Raw genomic sequence first — 19511 nt, 5'->3', positions numbered from 1 at the left:
CGTAATTTAGATACTTTGACGAATGTCGTTTATTACTAAAAGCACATGAAGATTTCACTCACAAATAATAACATGCATATTTTAGACAGTCCTTGAAAGTATGAGAATGTTGGTAATCTGTTGTTTCGAGTTTAGAGTTTAGGGTTTAAAGATGCCGATTTGCTGTAAATTCCGGAATGCTAATTTGTGAAGAGATTAGGAGAGCCATTGGAGGAGGAGAAAGAGGCATCCAGAATCTAGGGTTTTCATTAGGGATGGGCAAAATACATGCAGTTATCTGCTTATTTAAACATCACGGTTACGGTTATGGGTATAACCGTTTACTCGTGAAATTTAAATGGGTGATTATGGGTATTAACCGCAGTTATAAACAGGTAACCGTTTATACATTTATTTTATATATATAAAATTAACACAAACTATGTTCTTGGTCCAATAATACTTAGCACCTAATAAATAAGCAAGGAATTCATCGATCCTTCTCTCAATAACACTGCTGCAGGAATGATAATTCTCATCCACAAGGAATTCGCCAAATTAATTTAAATTCCTTGCAGGTAACCGTGAAATTGACTGAAATGACTTCGAAACAATTTTCGGAACCCAATAATACTTAGCAAATATTATATTACCTTCATTGGTTACAATTAAAAATATCGTTCGTAAACTATTATTTCAATTATTGGAATGGTATAAGGACTTAAAAAATTAAAATATAGAGATGTATGATGAATGTACCTATAACGGTCTTTAATTGTCAAAAAAAAAATATTATGACAATTTTTTTTTTAATTTTCAAGTTGTTAAAAAGATGACGGGAGAAAAAGGGGTAATGGTAAAAAAAAAAAAATTGGATAAACAGGTTAAAAAGGGTAAATAGGTATTAAACAGTTATGGTTAAATGAGTATGCGGTTATGGGTATGGTTAACCGTTTATAAACAATTATGAGTATGAATATAACTGTTTAGGTAATTACTCAACAGGTAAACGGTTATGCAGGTATAAGCATAAATAATTATGAATAAATAATCACAGTTAATTATGAATAAATAATCACGTTTACCCGTCTGCTATAATCGTTGCCTATCCCTACTTTCCACTCCTTTATTTTTTTTTTTATATATATTATATTTTATATATTTCATCATCAAATTTGTGCTTGATGCATGTCGGATCTGTATTATTGCATCCACAACCGTCTGAACTTGTCAGGCTTTAAAATATTTTCCAGGTTACACATCAAACTGTGCATGTGCAGGTCCATGTCCATATGTGCGTGCACCAGCTGACAGCCAGTGGAGTCACCAACAATAATGTTGGTCTAGTCCACGTCCATTAACTATTACCATGCATGTATAGTAATATTACGTCATAAGTCATTTCTTGAAGGGTAATATAAATGAAGAATAATACCAGACATCGAGTGTATAAATAAACATTGTTAACTACGAAAGCTTCTAACTCTTTGCTCATGTATCGATCACTAAAATGTCTTATTGTACCAAACTACTTATTATGATTCGAAGAAAAAATCATAGTACATTTCACATATCATTATCAATCACAAATTGGAAGGTAGGCATTCTCAAAGATGGAAGTTATCTACATGATTAGGATGAAAGTTTGGAAGAATCAGATATGTTTTGATATTATACTCAATCTTTATCGCAATCAAGTTGGGAACTAAAGTTCGGCATGGTAATCCAAAATCAACCTCATACAAATTAAAGTCAAATAATGTGTAACGTTGTAAGAGTTTACGTATAGCTTTAGTGTTAGAACATTTTACGTCATGCATATATAGGTTTAATTTTCTTAGGAGAAATTAAGTTCTCATCTTTTCTTTGGCTATTCCATTGATTAAAATCCTATTCCTTTTTAAATTTTGATCAAGGTTCTTGGGTATTAATAACATAATTAATTATTTCAATAATAAAATATTTTTTTATTTCTAAATATATTCATTTAATGTTAAAAATGTTACAATTAGTATATTTATATTTATGACTAAATTTTTTTATCATATATTTTTAGTTTTAGTTTGTACCCATTTTTAATTTATAATTCTTTTTTAATTTGTACCAATTTTCCTTTCAATTTTAACTTGTACCCGTATCGTTTTTTTTTTTGTGCCCATATTTTTTGAAGTTTATTTGTATTTGTACCCTTTTATTATTAGTATTATTATTATTATTATTATTTTGGCTAAATGTACCCATGCTAATTATATATACCCATTCATGTAAAACTTTTAAATCTTAAAATGTACTCATTCTTAAATATAAAATCCATTCAATTTTTATTAATCTATTTTTAAACTTATATGGGAACATTCTTTTTTCTTTGATTTTAAAATGTATTCATGTCAAGTTTAATCGAAGAAATTTACTAATGTTATTCAGCCTTTTTTTTTTTTTTTTGTGATTTGAAGAATGTACCCATGTTTTGATACAATAATTTTTTTGGTTAATTTTGATGAATATACCATGTGACAGCCCGTCCCGAATTATTTTTATCGATAGCGTGAAATGACAATTTTGCCCTTGAACGTTGTGTGGTTGTGTGTGTAAATGGGCTAAGCTTTTAGACCCATCTATTTTTTTTCCTAACTTTTTGGACCTAATTGGAAGTAAGATTGTGTTGATTTTGTTTGGTTGCCAACTAGACCACATGCGCGCGCACACACGCATCCAATCCCGTTGACCCTCTCTCTCAGATTTTTTTTCCATTCGTCCGTACACTCGTACGGTCATCTCCTCAACTCTCGTCATCTCTCACAGATCGAGGTGTTTAAGACCACCATCGTACTCCTCGTGACTTCACGAGTTGAGTGGTACCTTTGGGACGGCGAACAGTTCACGGGAACTCGAGTTACCCGAACTCCGGTGAGGGGTGATTTTCCTCCGACGTGATCGCAAAGGGTTTTAAGTGGTTTTGAGACTTAAGAAGGTAATACTCTTGCTTTTCTAGCATGTGGGTTCAATTTTGGAGTGGTTTTGACATAAGAACACTCGAGTTTATTTAGTTGCAGGGTTTGGTTGGTTTCCTCGAATTCTTCCAGCGAGATTCCGTTGTTTTTAGGACTCCAAAGTGGTAAGATTGTGTTTGTCTCATCCTAAGCTTCATTTTGGTACAAATTTCATAAAATTTGGTTGAGAATTGGCCTAGATATCAAGCTTTGAAAATTTTTCAGTTTCCGATGACACAGACGGCTACCCGTGGCGGAGTCCGACGATCCACTGGAGAAGAAAGGAGAATATTTCGTCAACTTTGACGGAATATTCTTAACGGCGATTAACGGTGTCAAGTATGTTTAACGGAATATTCCTAACGGCAGTTAAGTTTCCGTCAGGGTTGGACGTGCATGAGGATGCGTCTGGCAATGCCCTTGCCGGCACATGACAGCACGTGGATGATCGGAAAATTTTTCTAAAAATATGGGGATGTTTGTGGTGTTGAGTAGATCACGTTGGTATATTCAAACACCCCATTTGAGCACTGTATGAGAAGTTATTAGCTAGTTTCATTTATGTGCTTTAAATTAACGTTTATATAGTTGTTTTGCATATAAGTGAGACTTATCCTCAGGACGAGCGCAAATCGAGACTTGGGGGCTACGACCCTTCTGCATACCAGTGAACGGGCTTTTAGTTTTCCGTATATACCTATATACTTGAGATTTTTCCTAGAAAATATGTTTAAATGAAATTATGTTTGAACTGTCATGCCTATTGATTTATGCTTAGATTATGAATTTGTATGATATGTGCATATTGTGATTTGATGTGATGGACGCTCAAGTAAATACCAGGTGAGTTGTAGATTGTTTATGTAATTGATGATTATGTGAGATGTGTTGATAGCTCATAAACCTACACCCCGGTGTTAGTGCTCCCACCCAGAGTTAAGGCACAGTCCTTCACGTGATGTTCACCTCCCGCACCATACGCTCATCTTTGATCTAAGTTAGGTGCACAGTCTTGTCGTACGGACCACTATAGGTGGTTCCGACTCGTAGGTGACCCACGATTATTCGCACAGTCTTCGCGTGATCATAGCACTTGAGCATACTTATTTACACCCAGTCTAGTCGTACAGACCACTTTAGGTGGTTTCGACTCGTGTGCAGGTATATTTGTTGAGATGTGAATTTGAGCCATACAGGTCATGTTAGGTGACTTCAGCTAGATGGATGAGCTCTAGATTCAGCCGTACAGGTCACGTTAGGTGATCATTTGCATTGATTTATATCACCTGGCTTACAATTTTTATGCTAAGATATTCGACATGGCATATTTATGAATTTTGTTATTCTGAGCATGATTGTGGTATAGATATGTATTCTATTTTCTGAGAAATTATACAGGTTTTATGGCGAGGGGTTACTATCTTTCGTAATTGAAATGGTTTTGAAAAGCTTTGTTTTTGCCCACTCACACTTTCTGTTTTGCGTCCTTCCAGGTTCTAGTTAGGAGTGCTTTTTGGTGGCTTGCTAGGAATCCACGACAGCTCTGACATATTATCACCATTGTATGGTCACCTTTGGGTGTTGTATAATTAGTAATTGTCCTGTTGTACTGCACTTAGACTACTTATGCTCTGGTTATGAATTCACACTTATTCGTCTTGCACCTTATCTTATTTAGTGCTCTAGTTAGTTTGGTTTTTATTTATTCGCAATTTTATATTATTATTGCTTCCGCACTGTGCACATGGTTACGTTACCTTCGCCTAACAGCCAGCACACCTTGATTTCGGTCGGGTGTGTCATACCATGTTTATACATGCGCGCGAGCGCGCACACACAATAGTATATTTATATTTTAATATTTTTAATCCCACAAATTATGGTTTTTTATTTAAAATCTCATTTATATAAACAACTAAAATTTCTAATTTTTAATTTAAAAAATATAGTAATGTACATAGAAATAAATGATTACTTGATTTCAGGGACCTCGATCAAAAATTAAAAACCAACAAGGTTTCAATAAGAGAATATTCATAGTTAAGGATCGCATCCAAACCTTCCCTTTTTCTTGACATCGATAATGTTAGTAGGTAAAGCTTAATAGTTAAAAGGAATCAGTGAAAATTAAATCCACACCAGAGTGCATAAACATTATATTACATTTTATCATTACGATAAAACGTCATATGCTATGCTCATGCATAGTTAAATCAGCTTTCTAATTTAATACAATATTGATAACTAGTTAAAAACACTGCTTCGTACCGCCAAAGCGCACAATATCAAATCAAGACAAACTTTGAAATATTATATATGTATAACCTCTCATAACAAAAGTACAGTCGTAGACATGATGTTGCAACTGACTACACATACGTATAGTTTTGGTCTTTTCTTTGCGTGCATGTATGAACCACTCCCATAGTTCATATTTACCAAACCAAAAGGATATTTTGACATTATTTTAAGGGATCAGGTCAGATTCCAAGAAAGATGCGTCTGTAACCCTAAATGCACAAAATGTAAACTTACAAGACACTCTCTTCTTTTTCTTTTAGTGATGAAAGTGGCAAAAACGAATCTGTAAGATGTGAAAGTTCCAAGCCTTCAATAAAAAGGTAGAAACCCTAATAAGGAGGTCCATCTTCATCCAAACTATGGTCCATGCATGGCCAACATTACTACAAACACATTGTTTGAACAAATGCCACGTGGAAAATGGTGCTTATGATTGGGGTGCTCCCATTGGCCCACTACCATGTCGTTTTTCTAGAGCTCCTTAGAAACGACACGTAGGCAAGAGTGAGTCCACAAAAACCTGCCGAGAAATGTTGATATATATGTACCTGCGTACACAGAGGCATCGTAGCAATGGGACACATTGGCATGGCGACAATTGGAGAAAAAAGACATGCAATCAGACATCCAATGACACATGTCTATTGTAGGTGAAATCTTAGATGGGGACAATGTTGCCTATCTTTAGCCACTTGACAACATGATATACAAAGGAGATTATTCTACGTGTGAAGTTCAACAGTCTTTGGCATTTCATCTATTTATGTTGTTCATGTATTAACTTAAAATTTAGGATAAATTACACAAAACCACCTTAACTATGGGTCGAACGATATTTTAATACCTTATCTTTTTAAAATGACAATGTCATACCTCAACTTACGAATTTGTGACAATGTCAAACCTCCGTCAGTTTTTCTGTTAATTTCTCTGTTAAGTGCTGACGTGGCTAGAGACAGGGCCCACTCACTAATCCAACTGAATTAAAAAATAATTAAATATATTTTTAATAATTAAATATTACAAAATAAAAAATAAAATTATTTTTTATATAAAATTGTGGGATCCACCATCTCTCCCTCGCTCCTCTCGCTCTCGCCTTTCTCTCTTCTCTTTCTGGACACCTGCATCCCCAAAACCCAGAAACCTTTCCCACCCGTCCCCCCCCAACCTTCCTCCACCATCCTCTCTCTCACATCTCTCTCATCGGTCGACACATTTTCTCCCCAATGCCACGAACTCCCGATCCTCCCTCACAAAGCTATTATGCCTCCTGCTGTTGGGAATTCCGAAGCTCGAATTCTTAGCCACCAAAAACCCATTGTCGTCCTCGTTGAACTCGAGAAGAAGCCCCTTCTCGCTACTCGCCACATCAGAATCCGGCGATGTCTATGCTTGGGCGGTACACACTCGTTTGGGAGCAGAATCCGGCGATGTTTGACTCACTCATCGGCGACTCGGCATTCTCAAACGCATCGAAGATTTTTCGATCGTCACGGTTCAAAACGAGTAGCGTGCAGGTAGCCCATAGAGAGAAAGGGTGGTGGAGGAAGGTTGGGGGGGGGACAGATGGGGAAGGGTGGACATATGGGGAAGGTTGGGGTTTTCTGTTTGAAAATGGGGAATTAAGGTTAGGGTTTGTGTTCGAAAGGGATGCGAAAAGGTAGGGGAAGGGAAGAGGTTGGGGATGGGGGTGAGTTGGGGAAGGTTGGGGGGACATGGAAGAGTTTGGAGGCTGTCGAAGAGAAGAAGAAGGTTGGTGTGGGTGGAGGAAAGGGGAGGCCCGCACTCCTAGGTCATTTTAATTTTTTTTGTTTTTTTTATTCTTAATTTTATAATTTTATAATATTTAATTATTTTTAATCCAGTTAGATTAGTGAGTGGACCATGTCTCTAGCCACATTAGCACTTAACAGAGAAATTAACAGAAAAATTGACGGAGGTCTGACATTGTCACAAATTCGTAAGTTAAGGTATGACATTGTCATTTTTAAAAGATGAGGTATAAAAGTGTCGTTCAATCTATAGTTGAGGTAGTTTTTTGTAATTTACCCTAAAATTTATCACAATTTAAGTGACGTGTTAAGAATAAATTTCATATTATTGATAGAAATTTTTTTACAAAAACTTATAAGTAAATTAGGCTCCTTATAATTTTGATTTTACGATAAAATTCCAAGTTTCTTTGGCAACATAATTTGTTCTAACAAAGCACTTCGTTGTAAGAGATTCTGGGTTAGGAACCTGGACAATTGTGAATGAAAATAGTGCAACTCTTGTTACGATAGGCAAAAATGAAAAATATGCATATAGTTGTTAACAATAATATTAGGAACATCAATTTTTTAAGGATAATGCTAAGACAACTAAATTTATAAACTAAATTTATAAACTCTTTAAGTAATAATTTAATCATCAAGAACCACATCATTTAGTTTACAAATTTTAGTTTAAAATTTAGTCTCTCTAGCATTATCCAAATTTTAAATCAAAAGATGTCTCACCAATAGAAATAAGCACGATAATCAACACTTGAGTAATACTCAATCATCCACAATCACATCAGATTAAAATTTGGGTAATGCTTGGAAGACTAAATGTGTAAATAAAATTTTGAAACTAAATGACATGGAAGTTGATGATTGGATTATTACTCAAGCGTTGATAAACGTGCTCATTTCCTGTAATGCTAGGGAGACTAAATTTTTAGCCAAGATTTGCAAATCAAATGACGTGTCACAAACAAGAAATGAACACGTTTATCAACAGTTAAGTAATAATCTAATTATCAACTTATATGTTATTTAGTTTAATTAAAATTTTGATCTCTTTTTAGCATTACTCTTTCGTTAATATGAATGAGGAGGAGAGATTTGGAAGGTAGTGATTTCGAATTTCTGTTTTCTTCTCTATATTTTTTGATTCAGTAAATTAGTTGAGACTGAAGCAGTAACGAAACTAGCATCTCTTGTATGTTGAGTGGGGTTGGAAAGGAGGGGAAGAGCTGCTGCGGTTGGGGCCAAGGCCATGACATGCTTATCAGCTTCTGCATGGCTCCACTTGGAGACTTGAGAGCTCTAACTATGAAACAAGTGCAAAAGGAGAAAACGAAGGCACGAAGAACAACATTTAATTAGAAATTAAGACAAATTCTATCGTTAAAAGATGATATATCTCAATAATTCTTAATGCTGTTAATAAAATCACACCCTTTAGCCAAGAATTTTTTCATGACGTCGTCTTTGCATTAAAACCTTCTCATGTGATACTGGGTAGGTAAATTGAGAGTTCAGATTTTCTGTACTCAAATTCTTTGTTGCCTCGTCATGACTTATCTTGTTGACACTTGGCCATTTATTTATGGTGGTGCTATTCACACAATTATTTTTATTTCTCACATATTCTTTGTTAATTTTTATCCGGTTTTTTAGCTAAAAGAGTATATAAGATTTGCATAACAGATCACTTTGATCACTGAGATTTGAAGTCAATAGAAATGGTCCCTAAGATTGTCCATCATCAATCATTTTGGTCATTCCGTGGATGTTAAATAGGGATCAAAATGACAAATATACCCTAAATGTAATAAACAATGTGTCAAAATGATTTGACAAAAATTAAGGATATTTTGGTCATTATATTCGTATTTAATAGAGATTTGTAAGGAATTACCAAAATGATTGATGGTGGATAAACTCAGGGACCAATTCTATTGATTTCAAATCTTAGTGACCTGACTGAAGAGTTATAACAAATACGAGGGACCATTTTAGCTAAAAAGCCATTTTTATCCTTTGATATTATTTAAGTCATTCCATCTGGTGCCCAGAATTGAAAGTAATGTGTAAAAAGTAAAATGAGTTGTGTGGATAGCACCATCCTTTATTTTATTTTATTATATTTTTTAACAAAGGCACCACCCTTTATTTAAACCACACATAATAATATTAAATCTTAACTTATTTCCTAAAAAAAAATCTATCTATTCTATTAAGAGAAGATGACTTGTCAACTTTTTGTCCCATTTTCTTTCAATTTTACCCTCACTTTTGAATACATGATTTGACATGAGGAGGGTAAAATACTAATTTTGTACTTTTTGACAAAATGACAACCATATCACTAATTTTCCTATTTTTGCCCTCTTTTTTTTTTTTAGATAATGACAATCATATTTTTTCAATTTTACTTTCACTTTTGATATACAATATTTATATAAGAAGGACAAAACAATAATTATGTAATATTAAAAAAAATATGCATTTGTTAAGAGAAATTATTCACACACACAAAAAACATGTATGCTTTCTGGTAGTTAAAACTAAAGACAATTAAGTTTAAAAAAAAAAAACGTGTTACTCAAATGGATAAACCCAAAGAGTCAGAAAAGATTTTTGACCTAGAAAATTTGAACTTGTAAATCGAACACAAAGCTCCATGAAGATAAATTTGGCAAGTAAAACTAGAGAATGTTTACCAAAACAAGACATGAAAGCCGAGATATGAAAATGGGATGAAAAGCAGGTTATAAAAAGCCTGTAAACAGAAGGAGGGGATGTTGATATAAAGTAACCATGGTTAACAGAAAAATGGAGTCCGCAAAAGACGGAAGGGGGGGATGAAATACAGGTTAAAAAGGCGGGTAAACGGAAGAAGGGGATGTTGAAATAAAGTAACCATGGTTAGAGAACCTTGGTTAAGTTGCCGCTAATCCTTGGTGTGGGATGGCTCTCTTGTATAAATATGGTGAGAACTGATTGTGCAGAGCAGCCATTGTCAAACAAAAACTGTAAATGTATTTAACCTGATTGTATTTGTATGTGTATGACCGCTGCCTATAATCCCTAGAATCTCTTCGTCTTCTTCCTTCAGCTCCTCTGGATGTTACTCGGTTTCTGTCAGGACCAAAAGCTTGAAGCTCCAAAAGCCTCACTCTGTGTAAGTCTAAATTCTCAGCCATTTTTGAAGCTGTAGACTTTTATTTTCTGCTTATTTATTCATTTTTATTTTCTGGGTTTTTTCCAAATTGTTCATTTCTTCTGTTTAGAATCAAAAGAATGCATTTTTAATGGTTTTTGGACGATTAATTTGAAGAATTCTAGATCTCAAGTCATCTTATGATACATTTGGTTGCTGGGTATGTTGGGTTTAGGAAATTGGGTTGTGGGGTAAGATCAAGTTGCTTGCTTTATGTGTCTTTTCTTCCATTTGGTATTGATCTTCTGAGTTTTTAAGAACTCTGTTGGGTTTGAGGAAATAATTGGTTCTGCTCTCTGTAAAGTCTAGGATATAAAGTTTAGTTATTGCTGCAGATCGGTTTTGTTAATTCTCTTGAACAGAATATGAAATCGCTTCGATCAAATAATCATTTGTGTTAAATCAGAATTTCGCTGCGAAATTTTAAGCTTTTTATGCTGAAGGGTCTGCTTGATATCGATAATTCGATATCATGGTTCAATCTTCTTTGTATAAATTCTAATACTTTCCTTGATTGCATTGTAGGTCGGATGACACGAAGATTTCGGTGACATTTTCATCTCCATTTGACTAAACTCTTACTCATTAAATTGATATAATAATCCGTCTCCCGTTTCGCGTCTCTGCCCGTTCATTCTGGTTCCACTGCCCCTCAACGATCTTGACAATCCGATTCGAACCGGTTTAACTTGTGTTTTGGTCACATGGGTCTCTCTAGTCTACCAGCTCCATCGGAAGGTGTTCTATGTGTGCTTTTAGTAAACACTGCCTTATCAGTCTCCATTATCAAAGGGATAATCCGATCAGTCCTGCAATTAGTTGGTATCCATCTCTCATCATCTTCTCCGCCGTTAGCAGACTCCCCTGAAAACCGCGCAGAATCATTTGAGTTTCATGTCAGTCCCTCGGCTAGTTACATTGAGGAGATCAGGGGCAGTATCCCAGCAATTCGGTTCGAATCTGTGTGTAGCTTCAAGCAGCAGGAACACGAATGCTCAGTCTGCCTGACCGAGTTTGAACCTGAATCGAAGATCAACCACTTGTCCTGCGGCCATATTTTCCATCAAAATTGCTTAGAGAAGTGGTTGAATTACTGGAACGTTACATGCCCTCTTTGTAGGACTCCTTTCATGCCCGAGGAGGACGCACCCTGCTTCTGGTGAAGGGTTTACAAAGCAAGAAAATCGCGATGAATGTCATGTACAGCGTTTAATGTACAGGTACTTTACAAGAATGCATCGCCTGCCATAGTGTTGTTATACTATGTTACGTGCGAGTTAAAACCGTGATAATATGTCGATCAGTCTCAGAGACCAACATTTTTACTAATGTACATATTATCAAGTTTACATATCAACTTTCGCCTTTGAGTTGTGTTTATCGAATGTTCGAGTTGTGCTTGTGTCATGATTTAGTGAGATATTTCCTTTCCTGCTACTTCAAGTCATATATTGTAAAGCCGACCGATTCTTGTGTGCTACCGGTTGTATACAATTGTGATATGACTGATTTTCTCGGGGTGTTACCTGTTGTATACATGGTTGTGCACATGACGGGTGATATGACCGATTTTCTCGTGTACTACCGGTTGTATACAACTGTGATATGACTGATTTTCTCGGGGTGTTACCGGTTGCATGCATGTTTGTGTACATGACCGGTGATATGACCGATTTGCTTGTGTGCTATCGGTTGTATACAACTGTGATATGATTGATTTCCTCGGGGTGTTACCGGTTGTATACATGGTTGTGTACATGAGCGGTGATATGACCGATTTTCTCGTGTACTACCGGTTGTATACAACTGTGATATGACTGATTTTCTCGGGGTGTTACCGGTTGCATTCATGTTTGTGTACATGACCGGTGATATGACCGATTTGCTTGTGTGCTACCGGTTGTATACAACTGTGATATGACTGATTTCCTCGGGGTGTTACCGGTTGTATACATGGTTGTGTACATGAGCGGTGATATGACCGATTTTCTCGTGTACTACCGGTTGTATACAACTGTGATATGACTGATTTTCTCGGGGTGTTACCGGTTGCATTCATGTTTGTGTACATGACCGGTGATATGACCGATTTGCTTGTGTGCTACCGGTTGTATACAACTGTGATATGACTGATTTCCTCGGGGTGTTACCGGTTGTATACAAGGTTGTGTACATGACCGGTGATATGACCGATTTTCTCATGAAATATAGGGTGGAGTTTGTTTCTTTCTTAATAAAGGTGTTATGAATCTATGGATGGAGTTTTCATTTCCTTAAGTTAACATCAAGGAACTGAAACTAGGAGGCGGCTTTGAAGGACCATATCTTCTCAATGGTTTGAAAAAAATGGAATAAACCCTAATAATTGAAGCATCAATTGAGCGCTTGAAACAGCTGCTTGGAGGAAAAAAATGCTACAAAATAATACAGAGATGTAGATGTTGCTTTTGGATTTGGATCAAAGGGAGGACCGCCTGAAAATAACGTTATAGTAGTGGTCCTTTTTTCTTTGTATAGCTTTACTAAATGTGTTTATTCTACTTTTCTAAGTTAAATGGAGTAGGGGTGATATTAATACGATTACAGTACCAAAACTTATGTACCAATTATCATATCAAACTTTTGGTATGACAAAATCTATTAGCATTACCTTGCCGAACTTTCGGTATACCGAATTTCAGCATGTCAAATAGTTCGATTAATATAGTATGATAATGGTAATTACCATTTTGTTTTAAGTCAAAATTTGAATTTTTTTTTTCCAACCCAATTCAAGCCCAAACCTGTTTTGATCGCTCCTTTTGGGTTTCTAAAACTTTTTTATTTAATTATGAGAATTTTATAGACATTCATTTAAGAAACAAGAAGTAAATAGATAAAAAAAATTGTTGAAAGAATCCAATATCCCTAAAAAAAATAGTACAAAGATTCTTAAATTCCCTCTCTACATTCTTCAAAATTGTACAAAAATTAACTTGATAGATGAAGTGGAGAAAGATCCCAATTTGATGAAGGAGAAGATGAGATGGACTCCGAAGAGAGAAGGTAAGTTGCCGAAACTGGAGCATAGAGATGAAATTGGTGGTTAGATGAGTGAAAAGATGAAGAGTCGCAAAGTAAGAAGGTTTAGGTTTTTTTTTATTTTATTGGGAAAGTAGAGGTTAGATGGTGAGATGATTGGATAAATGATTAGGAAAAAAATATAAAGTGCATATATAATGATAATAATACCTAATTATATATAAATGAATAAATAAATTATATAATATTAATAATAGTAGTACGGTATGGTATATCACTGGTAATGGTTTTGAATACCATTATTGTACAAAAAATGTATGGTATAGTACATATACCATACCATTACCAATGATACAAATATTTTGGCACAACCTTGGTATGGTATGGTTGGTATGGTAATTTGGCAAAAAATTCCACTCCTAAAATGGAGGACAAATTCTTGAGTGTAGACAACCAGAGGCTATTCAACTGCCCACAGAAACCCCATCCCGTGTATTTTGTTACCACTCACTTCGGTCTTATTACGTGTCTGTTTTATCGTGTATTTTGTATTTTGTTACCACTCTACTTTAGTACCATTATTACTATTGAATTCTGATTACGGAGTGTTTCGGTGTTTGTTAAATATTGGTGAATAAAAAAAGTATTGGGATTCACACGAATTTTAGAATTCTATTTCTCATTGTAGAGGAATTAGACTTTCTAGATATAAGTGGTATTTCAATTCCGAATGATGTGAGGAATCTAGAAAGGAAATCTTTTTCCTTATATAAGTGGAATTTCAATTCCAAATAAGGAGTTCGAAATAGTAAATGAGTTATTTGCAATGGAAACCCTATTTTTATATTGAAGATTATTTGTAAAAGTTGCAATTTGTGCATATTGGAGCTTAACTTGACCTTTAATAACGTTCCTGGTTAGTGCGCCAAGAGAATCTTGAGCTTCATTTGCCAGCGCGTATAAACGATCAGATTACTGTTATAAATATCTATGTCAGATGTTAAAGTTTATGCCCCATCCATAGCGTTTTTTTAAATCTTTGATTATTTAGAATAAATAATCGAATTTTGATGTTTGATGTAGTAATGTACTAAATAGTACTCTTATTAATTAAATTGGGTCCCCATATTGTTTTATACAGTGTAACATACCAATTTATCTTTCAAAAGAGTACTATTAGTCCGATAATACCCATTTTAATATCGAATCAATCATATTTTAACACATATATTATTATTTTAAAAAATAATTAATAATAATATGTTAATTAATTTTGTTTTGAATTACAAAAACAAGAATAAGTGACCTCTTTTTTTTTTTTTTTTTTCAAGGGGAACAATTGACGGCATTATCCACTTTTTTAGGGGGCCCAGAAATATTCACAGAAGCATTTCAGCCTTATCTAACCACAAGTTTGGCTTCCACATTTCCAACCCCACGCTTCCAATTTTTAGTTTTAAGAAAGATAATTCGTTTTTTGATCACCAAAGCTAAGTGACCTCTTCGGATAAGGAAAAATATAATCCAAAACAAAAAACGTGACTATACAATACCGTACCTAAGAATGTATTAGTCGGGTGTTTCGTCTCGTTCTCTCGGTCTCGCTTCTCGGTCTGCCTCTCTCACGCGTCGATCTGCAACCTCACTCCCGTTGCCATCGCAATCCCAGGTTTTCTTCCTTCTCCTTCTTCTTCTTCTCTCTCTGTAGTTGTTGGGTTTCTCTCTTATTTTTCTTGCAATTTTCTTTCAATCGATTGATTGTATAGTTTTGTCACCAACGCATCATCCAACACTCTCGCCAAGCTTTCGTTCTCGCACCCAAATTTGAATTCCTCGTCGCGGTATGTTCGCTACTTGGTTCCTTCTCGTTTCTTTAACGTTTCTAAGCCTGATTTTTTTTCATAAACCCTAATTTCGGGAAAGAAATTATTTAGCTGCTTTCTAATCACTTGCTCTATCAGTGTTTTGGTTTTACAAATTTTCTTGTTCGATGGTTTGGGTACTCATAAATCATAATGCGGATGCTTATTCCGGCGATTGTTGTTGTTTATTGGCTAATAATTATTAATGAGCTGCGAGAGAGTTGAGAAAGGGTTTAATATTCCGATTCGTGCTCTTAGAATTTTTTATGTTTTCTGTTAATTTAAATACGCTAAGGGGTTTTCTTTTGGCGTGAATAATTTAGATGAGTATTGCCGATTCACCACTACACTCGTCTAGCAGTGACGACTTTGTCGGGTTTCTTGAGAGTGCCCTGGATTCTGGTTCTCCGGGGTCCTCACCGGATGAAGAAGCTGATGATGACTGTGACGTCGAGATTGATAGTAATAGGTGCTAAATTCGTTGTTCTTTTATGTTTAATGTGTATGAGTTTTTATTAGATATCAGAGTTTCTATAAAACTGTTGGGTATGTTCAAAGGTTTTAAGATACAACTTGTGCATTACCGTGCAGTGCAAAGAGGCGTAAGGTAGAGTTTGGAAGCACTGAGGAAATTCCTGGGTCGACTTCAGAAGTTTTTGTAGAAGAACACTCAGGTAACTATTTTGACTCAGTTGGATAGTGTTTTGGATTGGTTTGTTACGTGTTGTTCCCTTCCAACTCTGTGCTCTGCGAGAAACGTTTCCAATAATGAGCAACTTTGTTAGTAGCGAGACCTTGTTCTGTAGACTTACAATTGCGCTTAATTTCTTTTCTTTCTAACTCTGTATATCTGGCTTTTGGTCTGTTTGTCTCACTCTTTAGATTGATGAAAGCTGAAGAGTTAGATGTAGTCATTATGGAGTTTAATACTTCCTTGAACATATTTTCTCCTCTGTGTTTAGTTATAATTTTAACTCAATATAAGGGATGAAAAGGTTTTCTTGTCTTTTTCGTAAAATTAACTGGGCAGACACTAAGGAAATGATCAGTTTCTTGGAATGTCCTCCATCATAGAAAACGTTTCTGCTCAAATCTCAAAGGATATATGTGCACATCTTGTTTTTTTCTCTTGAACGCAAAATGTTGTATTCATCATGCTACTATATGCAGAAGCATCCAAGGAGGACATTTGTACTCATCCTGGTTCATTTGGAGATATGTGTATCGTCTGTGGACAGCCGGTGGATGACAAGTCTAGTGTGATATTTGGGTACATACACAAGGTACGCCTTTAGATGACTGGTTGGTGGAGTTGGATAGAAGAATTTGTATGTCTTTACTTGAATATTGGTAGCATACATGCATACAATCAATTCTAGAGGCATTATTCGACTCCAGTCACCTTTAACTTGTAATTCTGGAATTACTGATCCCTAATGTAAAATATAAACTTATTCTTAAAAAGAAAGTCAACCGTTTTCATGTATCCATTTGCTTATAATATGTGGAATAACTACCTAATCTGTTGGTATCTATTGCAGGGATTAAGGCTTAATAATGATGAAATTGACCGGTTACGCAAAACAGACATTAAGAAGTCATTGCACCATAAGAAGCTTTACTTGGTCCTTGATCTGGATCACACACTGCTTAATTCTACCCATCTGAATCATATGTCAACTGATGAGGAATATTTACATAGTCAAATAGATTCTCTGCAAGGTATGTAATGTTTTCCCTTCCTGTGTTATTGCTTTTGTATCATCTTTAGCGATTAAATTTTACTGTATACATTTTTCTTTGTGAGCTGTTGTACTCTCTCCTGTTATACATCTTCAAAGTAAGTAATTTAGAAGAATATTTCCTACCTTACAAATACATATGCTGTTCCTGTTGAAATTCTGCGAACTAGAGAAAGGTTTCTACTTTTAATCAGTTACAAAGTTGTTCGTTTGCTTCCAGTCACGTGTTTCTAGCTGAAAACAAGGTTGATTAGGTTTTATTTGTTTTAATTCATTGAACGTCTTATCATGTGCACATGCCTTTTCATCCTCTTATTATTTTTGCCCAGTTACTTACATCTTCTAACTCTGGTTCCAATATGATACTTGTAGATGTTTCAAAAGGTAGCCTATTCAGAGTAGACATTATGCATATGATGACCAAGTTGAGGCCCTTTGTTAGGACATTTTTAAAAGAGGCTAGTGAAATGTTCGAGATGTACATATACACAATGGGCGAACGAGCTTATGCGCTGGAAATGGCTAGGCTGCTTGATCCGAGGAAAGAATACTTTGGGGATAGGGTTATATCACGTGATGATGGTACGCAAAAACATCAAAAAGGTCTAGATATTGTGCTTGGACAAGATAATGCAGTTGTGATCCTTGACGATACAGAAAATGTAAGTACTTCTTTTCCCTTGATGATACTGAAAATTAGAAGTGCATTCATAACCACCTAAACCTTTTTATTATTTTGTTAATTTGATTATTGTAATCCCAAAGTTGCCCCCTTGTGGTTTCCACTTTGTGGTAATTTTAAGTGTCACTTTTATTTGTTAGGTCTAGAAGATTTAGGTTGGCAATTTCATGTCCATCAATCAAGGATTTCCTGATACTTTAAAATAAAATCTAGGGAGCCAACTGATTTTAGAGTCTAAATAAAACTGTCCTCGATGAGATCTGTTTGAAGCTGTTTTCATAGCACTAATTAAGGGAGCCAACTGAGGAAGGTTTAGAGTCTAAATAAAACTGCCCTTGATGAGATTTGTTTGAAGCTGTTGTCATAGCATGTTCTCATTATGACGCAGATTTATTGTTCATATGGTTACCCCATTGATTATCGCTTAATAGATATATATGCTTCCAGAGAAATCTTTATTTATCCTAATTTTATGATTGGATGCAGATGCCTGGTTATCAGTTTAATGGTCTTTTAAATTTGTTGTTTATCTTATGAAGGGTTATCAATGTTGATATCCACTATTGTAGGCCTGGACAAAGCACAAGGACAATTTAATATTGATGGAAAGATATCATTTCTTCGGTTCGAGCTGTAAACAATTTGGGTTTCGCTGTAAATCCCTTTCTGAGTTGAGAAGTGACGAAAGTGAACCTGAAGGAGCTCTTGCAACTGTTCTTGAAGTTCTTAAGCGAGTCCACAACATGTTCTTTCATGTAAGTACCACTTTATGTCTATATGATGGCAAATAGTTACATTTTCTTTGTGTGCTAATCTATTGTTGGTGGCCATCTTGTAGGAATTGGAGGATAATCTTGTTGAAAGAGATGTGAGACAGGTGAACAAGTTTTCTCAGAACCACTAAAACATGACTATTTCCTTTCGCTTCATATATTTAATATGGATTCTTCTGGATGCTATTTTTGTAGGTGTTGAAAACTGTTAAGAAGGATGTGTTAAAGGGGTGTAAAATTGTTTTCAGCCACGAATTTCCTTCGAATGTCGAGGCTGAGAATCAACCTCTCTGGAAGATGGCAGAGCAGTTGGGAGCCTCTTGTTCGACACAAGTGGACCCATCGGTGACACATGTGGTTTCAGGAGATGCTGGCACAGAGAAGTCTAAATGGGCGGTCAAAGAGAAGAAGTTTTTAGTTAATAAACAGTGGATTGAAGCTGCAAACTATATGTGGCAAAAGCAAGCTGAAGAGAAGTTCCCAGTCAAGCAAATGAAAACCACATGATCTATTCTTGCAGCAGCACTAACTTCATCCTTTTTGTGCATAGTTTGAGATACTAATCACTCCTCTCGTTTCGTACAGTGCTGTCCTTACACCACTGGTCTCGTATTTGAGGTGGAACTTAATTTTGAATCGTTCATTACTTTTAAACAGAAGACGATTGCTGACTAGGTGAAGGAAAATTTGATAGCGGATTGAATTTTTTATGTTTGTTTCGGAAGTAGGACACCGAACTTGTATGTAGGATATGGTTGCAGATTTATGACAAAGTAGAAGATGTTCTGGATGCATCAAGTGTCAAATTGCAGCTCTTTTAATTGCTTTATTTATTTCTCTCTTTTGATTGCTTTATTTATTTCTCTCTTTGACAAAGGAGAAGATGTTCTGGATGCATCAGGAGAAGATGTACTTCCGCACGTTGATATAGTTTGCAGAACTTCAAATGCACGCGTTTAACTTTGGGTACTTATGTAGGCTGATATGGTTTGCGGAAGAACTTCAATGCATGCGTTTTTAACTTTGGAGTACTTCCGCAGGCTGATATAGTTTGCAAAAGAACTTCAAATGCACGCATGCTACTGTAGCAGTGTACTCGAGTTATACAAGTTCTTCACTTGAAGGGCCCCTTAGATGCTTCACTCGAAATTACATCTTCTCTTGATCAATAGAAGTGCTTTTGT

General features: G+C 35.5%; 2 protein-coding genes across 5 annotated transcripts; both read left to right on the top strand.

The window, feature by feature from the left end:
• Positions 1-10811: 10811 nt before the first annotated feature.
• LOC137739744 (putative E3 ubiquitin-protein ligase XERICO) lies at positions 10812-11654 on the top strand. Its single transcript, XM_068479433.2, has one exon. It carries the CDS (start codon positions 10952-10954, stop codon positions 11408-11410), a length of 459 nt encoding a protein of 152 aa, XP_068335534.2. The 5' UTR covers positions 10812-10951; the 3' UTR covers positions 11411-11654.
• Positions 11655-14764: 3110 nt separating this feature from the next.
• Positions 14765-19117, top strand: CPL4 (C-terminal domain phosphatase-like 4). 4 transcript variants are annotated; one of them, XM_068479610.2, is made up of 10 exons: positions 14765-14937; positions 15072-15109; positions 15454-15599; positions 15722-15804; positions 16301-16413; positions 16672-16852; positions 17245-17534; positions 18124-18309; positions 18393-18431; positions 18523-19117. In XM_068479610.2, the coding sequence occupies exons 3-10, from the start codon at positions 15454-15456 to the stop codon at positions 18832-18834; spliced, it is 1350 nt and encodes a 449-aa protein (XP_068335711.2). In that variant the 5' UTR covers positions 14765-14937; positions 15072-15109; the 3' UTR covers positions 18835-19117. The 4 variants fall into 4 exon arrangements, with proteins under 4 accessions (XP_068335711.2, XP_068335709.2, XP_068335710.2 ...); XM_068479608.2 differs by having other exon boundaries at positions 14768-14937; positions 15035-15109; XM_068479609.2 differs by lacking the exon at positions 15072-15109 and having other exon boundaries at positions 14783-14937.
• The last annotated feature ends 394 nt before the right edge of the window (positions 19118-19511 follow it).

This window comes from Pyrus communis, chromosome 9 (genome assembly GCF_041283825.1).
Source record: "Pyrus communis isolate YQ-2024b chromosome 9, ASM4128382v1, whole genome shotgun sequence".
NCBI lineage: Eukaryota > Viridiplantae > Streptophyta > Magnoliopsida > Rosales > Rosaceae > Pyrus > Pyrus communis.
Note: the sequence above shows the minus strand (reverse complement) of the source record. Positions and strands in the feature narration are given on the sequence as shown.

What these genes read in the sequence shown, in the direction of transcription:
- CPL4 (XM_068479610.2), top strand. Translation starts at nt 15,454, where the DNA reads ATGAGTATTGCCGATTCACCACTACACTCGTCTAGCAGTGACGACTTT. An exon ending in TCCACAACATGTTCTTTCAT is followed by an intron (nt 18,310 to 18,392) that starts GTAAGTACCACT and finishes GCCATCTTGTAG; the next exon opens with GAATTGGAGGATAATCTTGT. An exon ending in TTGAAAGAGATGTGAGACAG is followed by an intron (nt 18,432 to 18,522) that starts GTGAACAAGTTT and finishes CTATTTTTGTAG; the next exon opens with GTGTTGAAAACTGTTAAGAA.
- LOC137739744 (XM_068479433.2), top strand. Translation starts at nt 10,952, where the DNA reads ATGGGTCTCTCTAGTCTACCAGCTCCATCGGAAGGTGTTCTATGTGTG.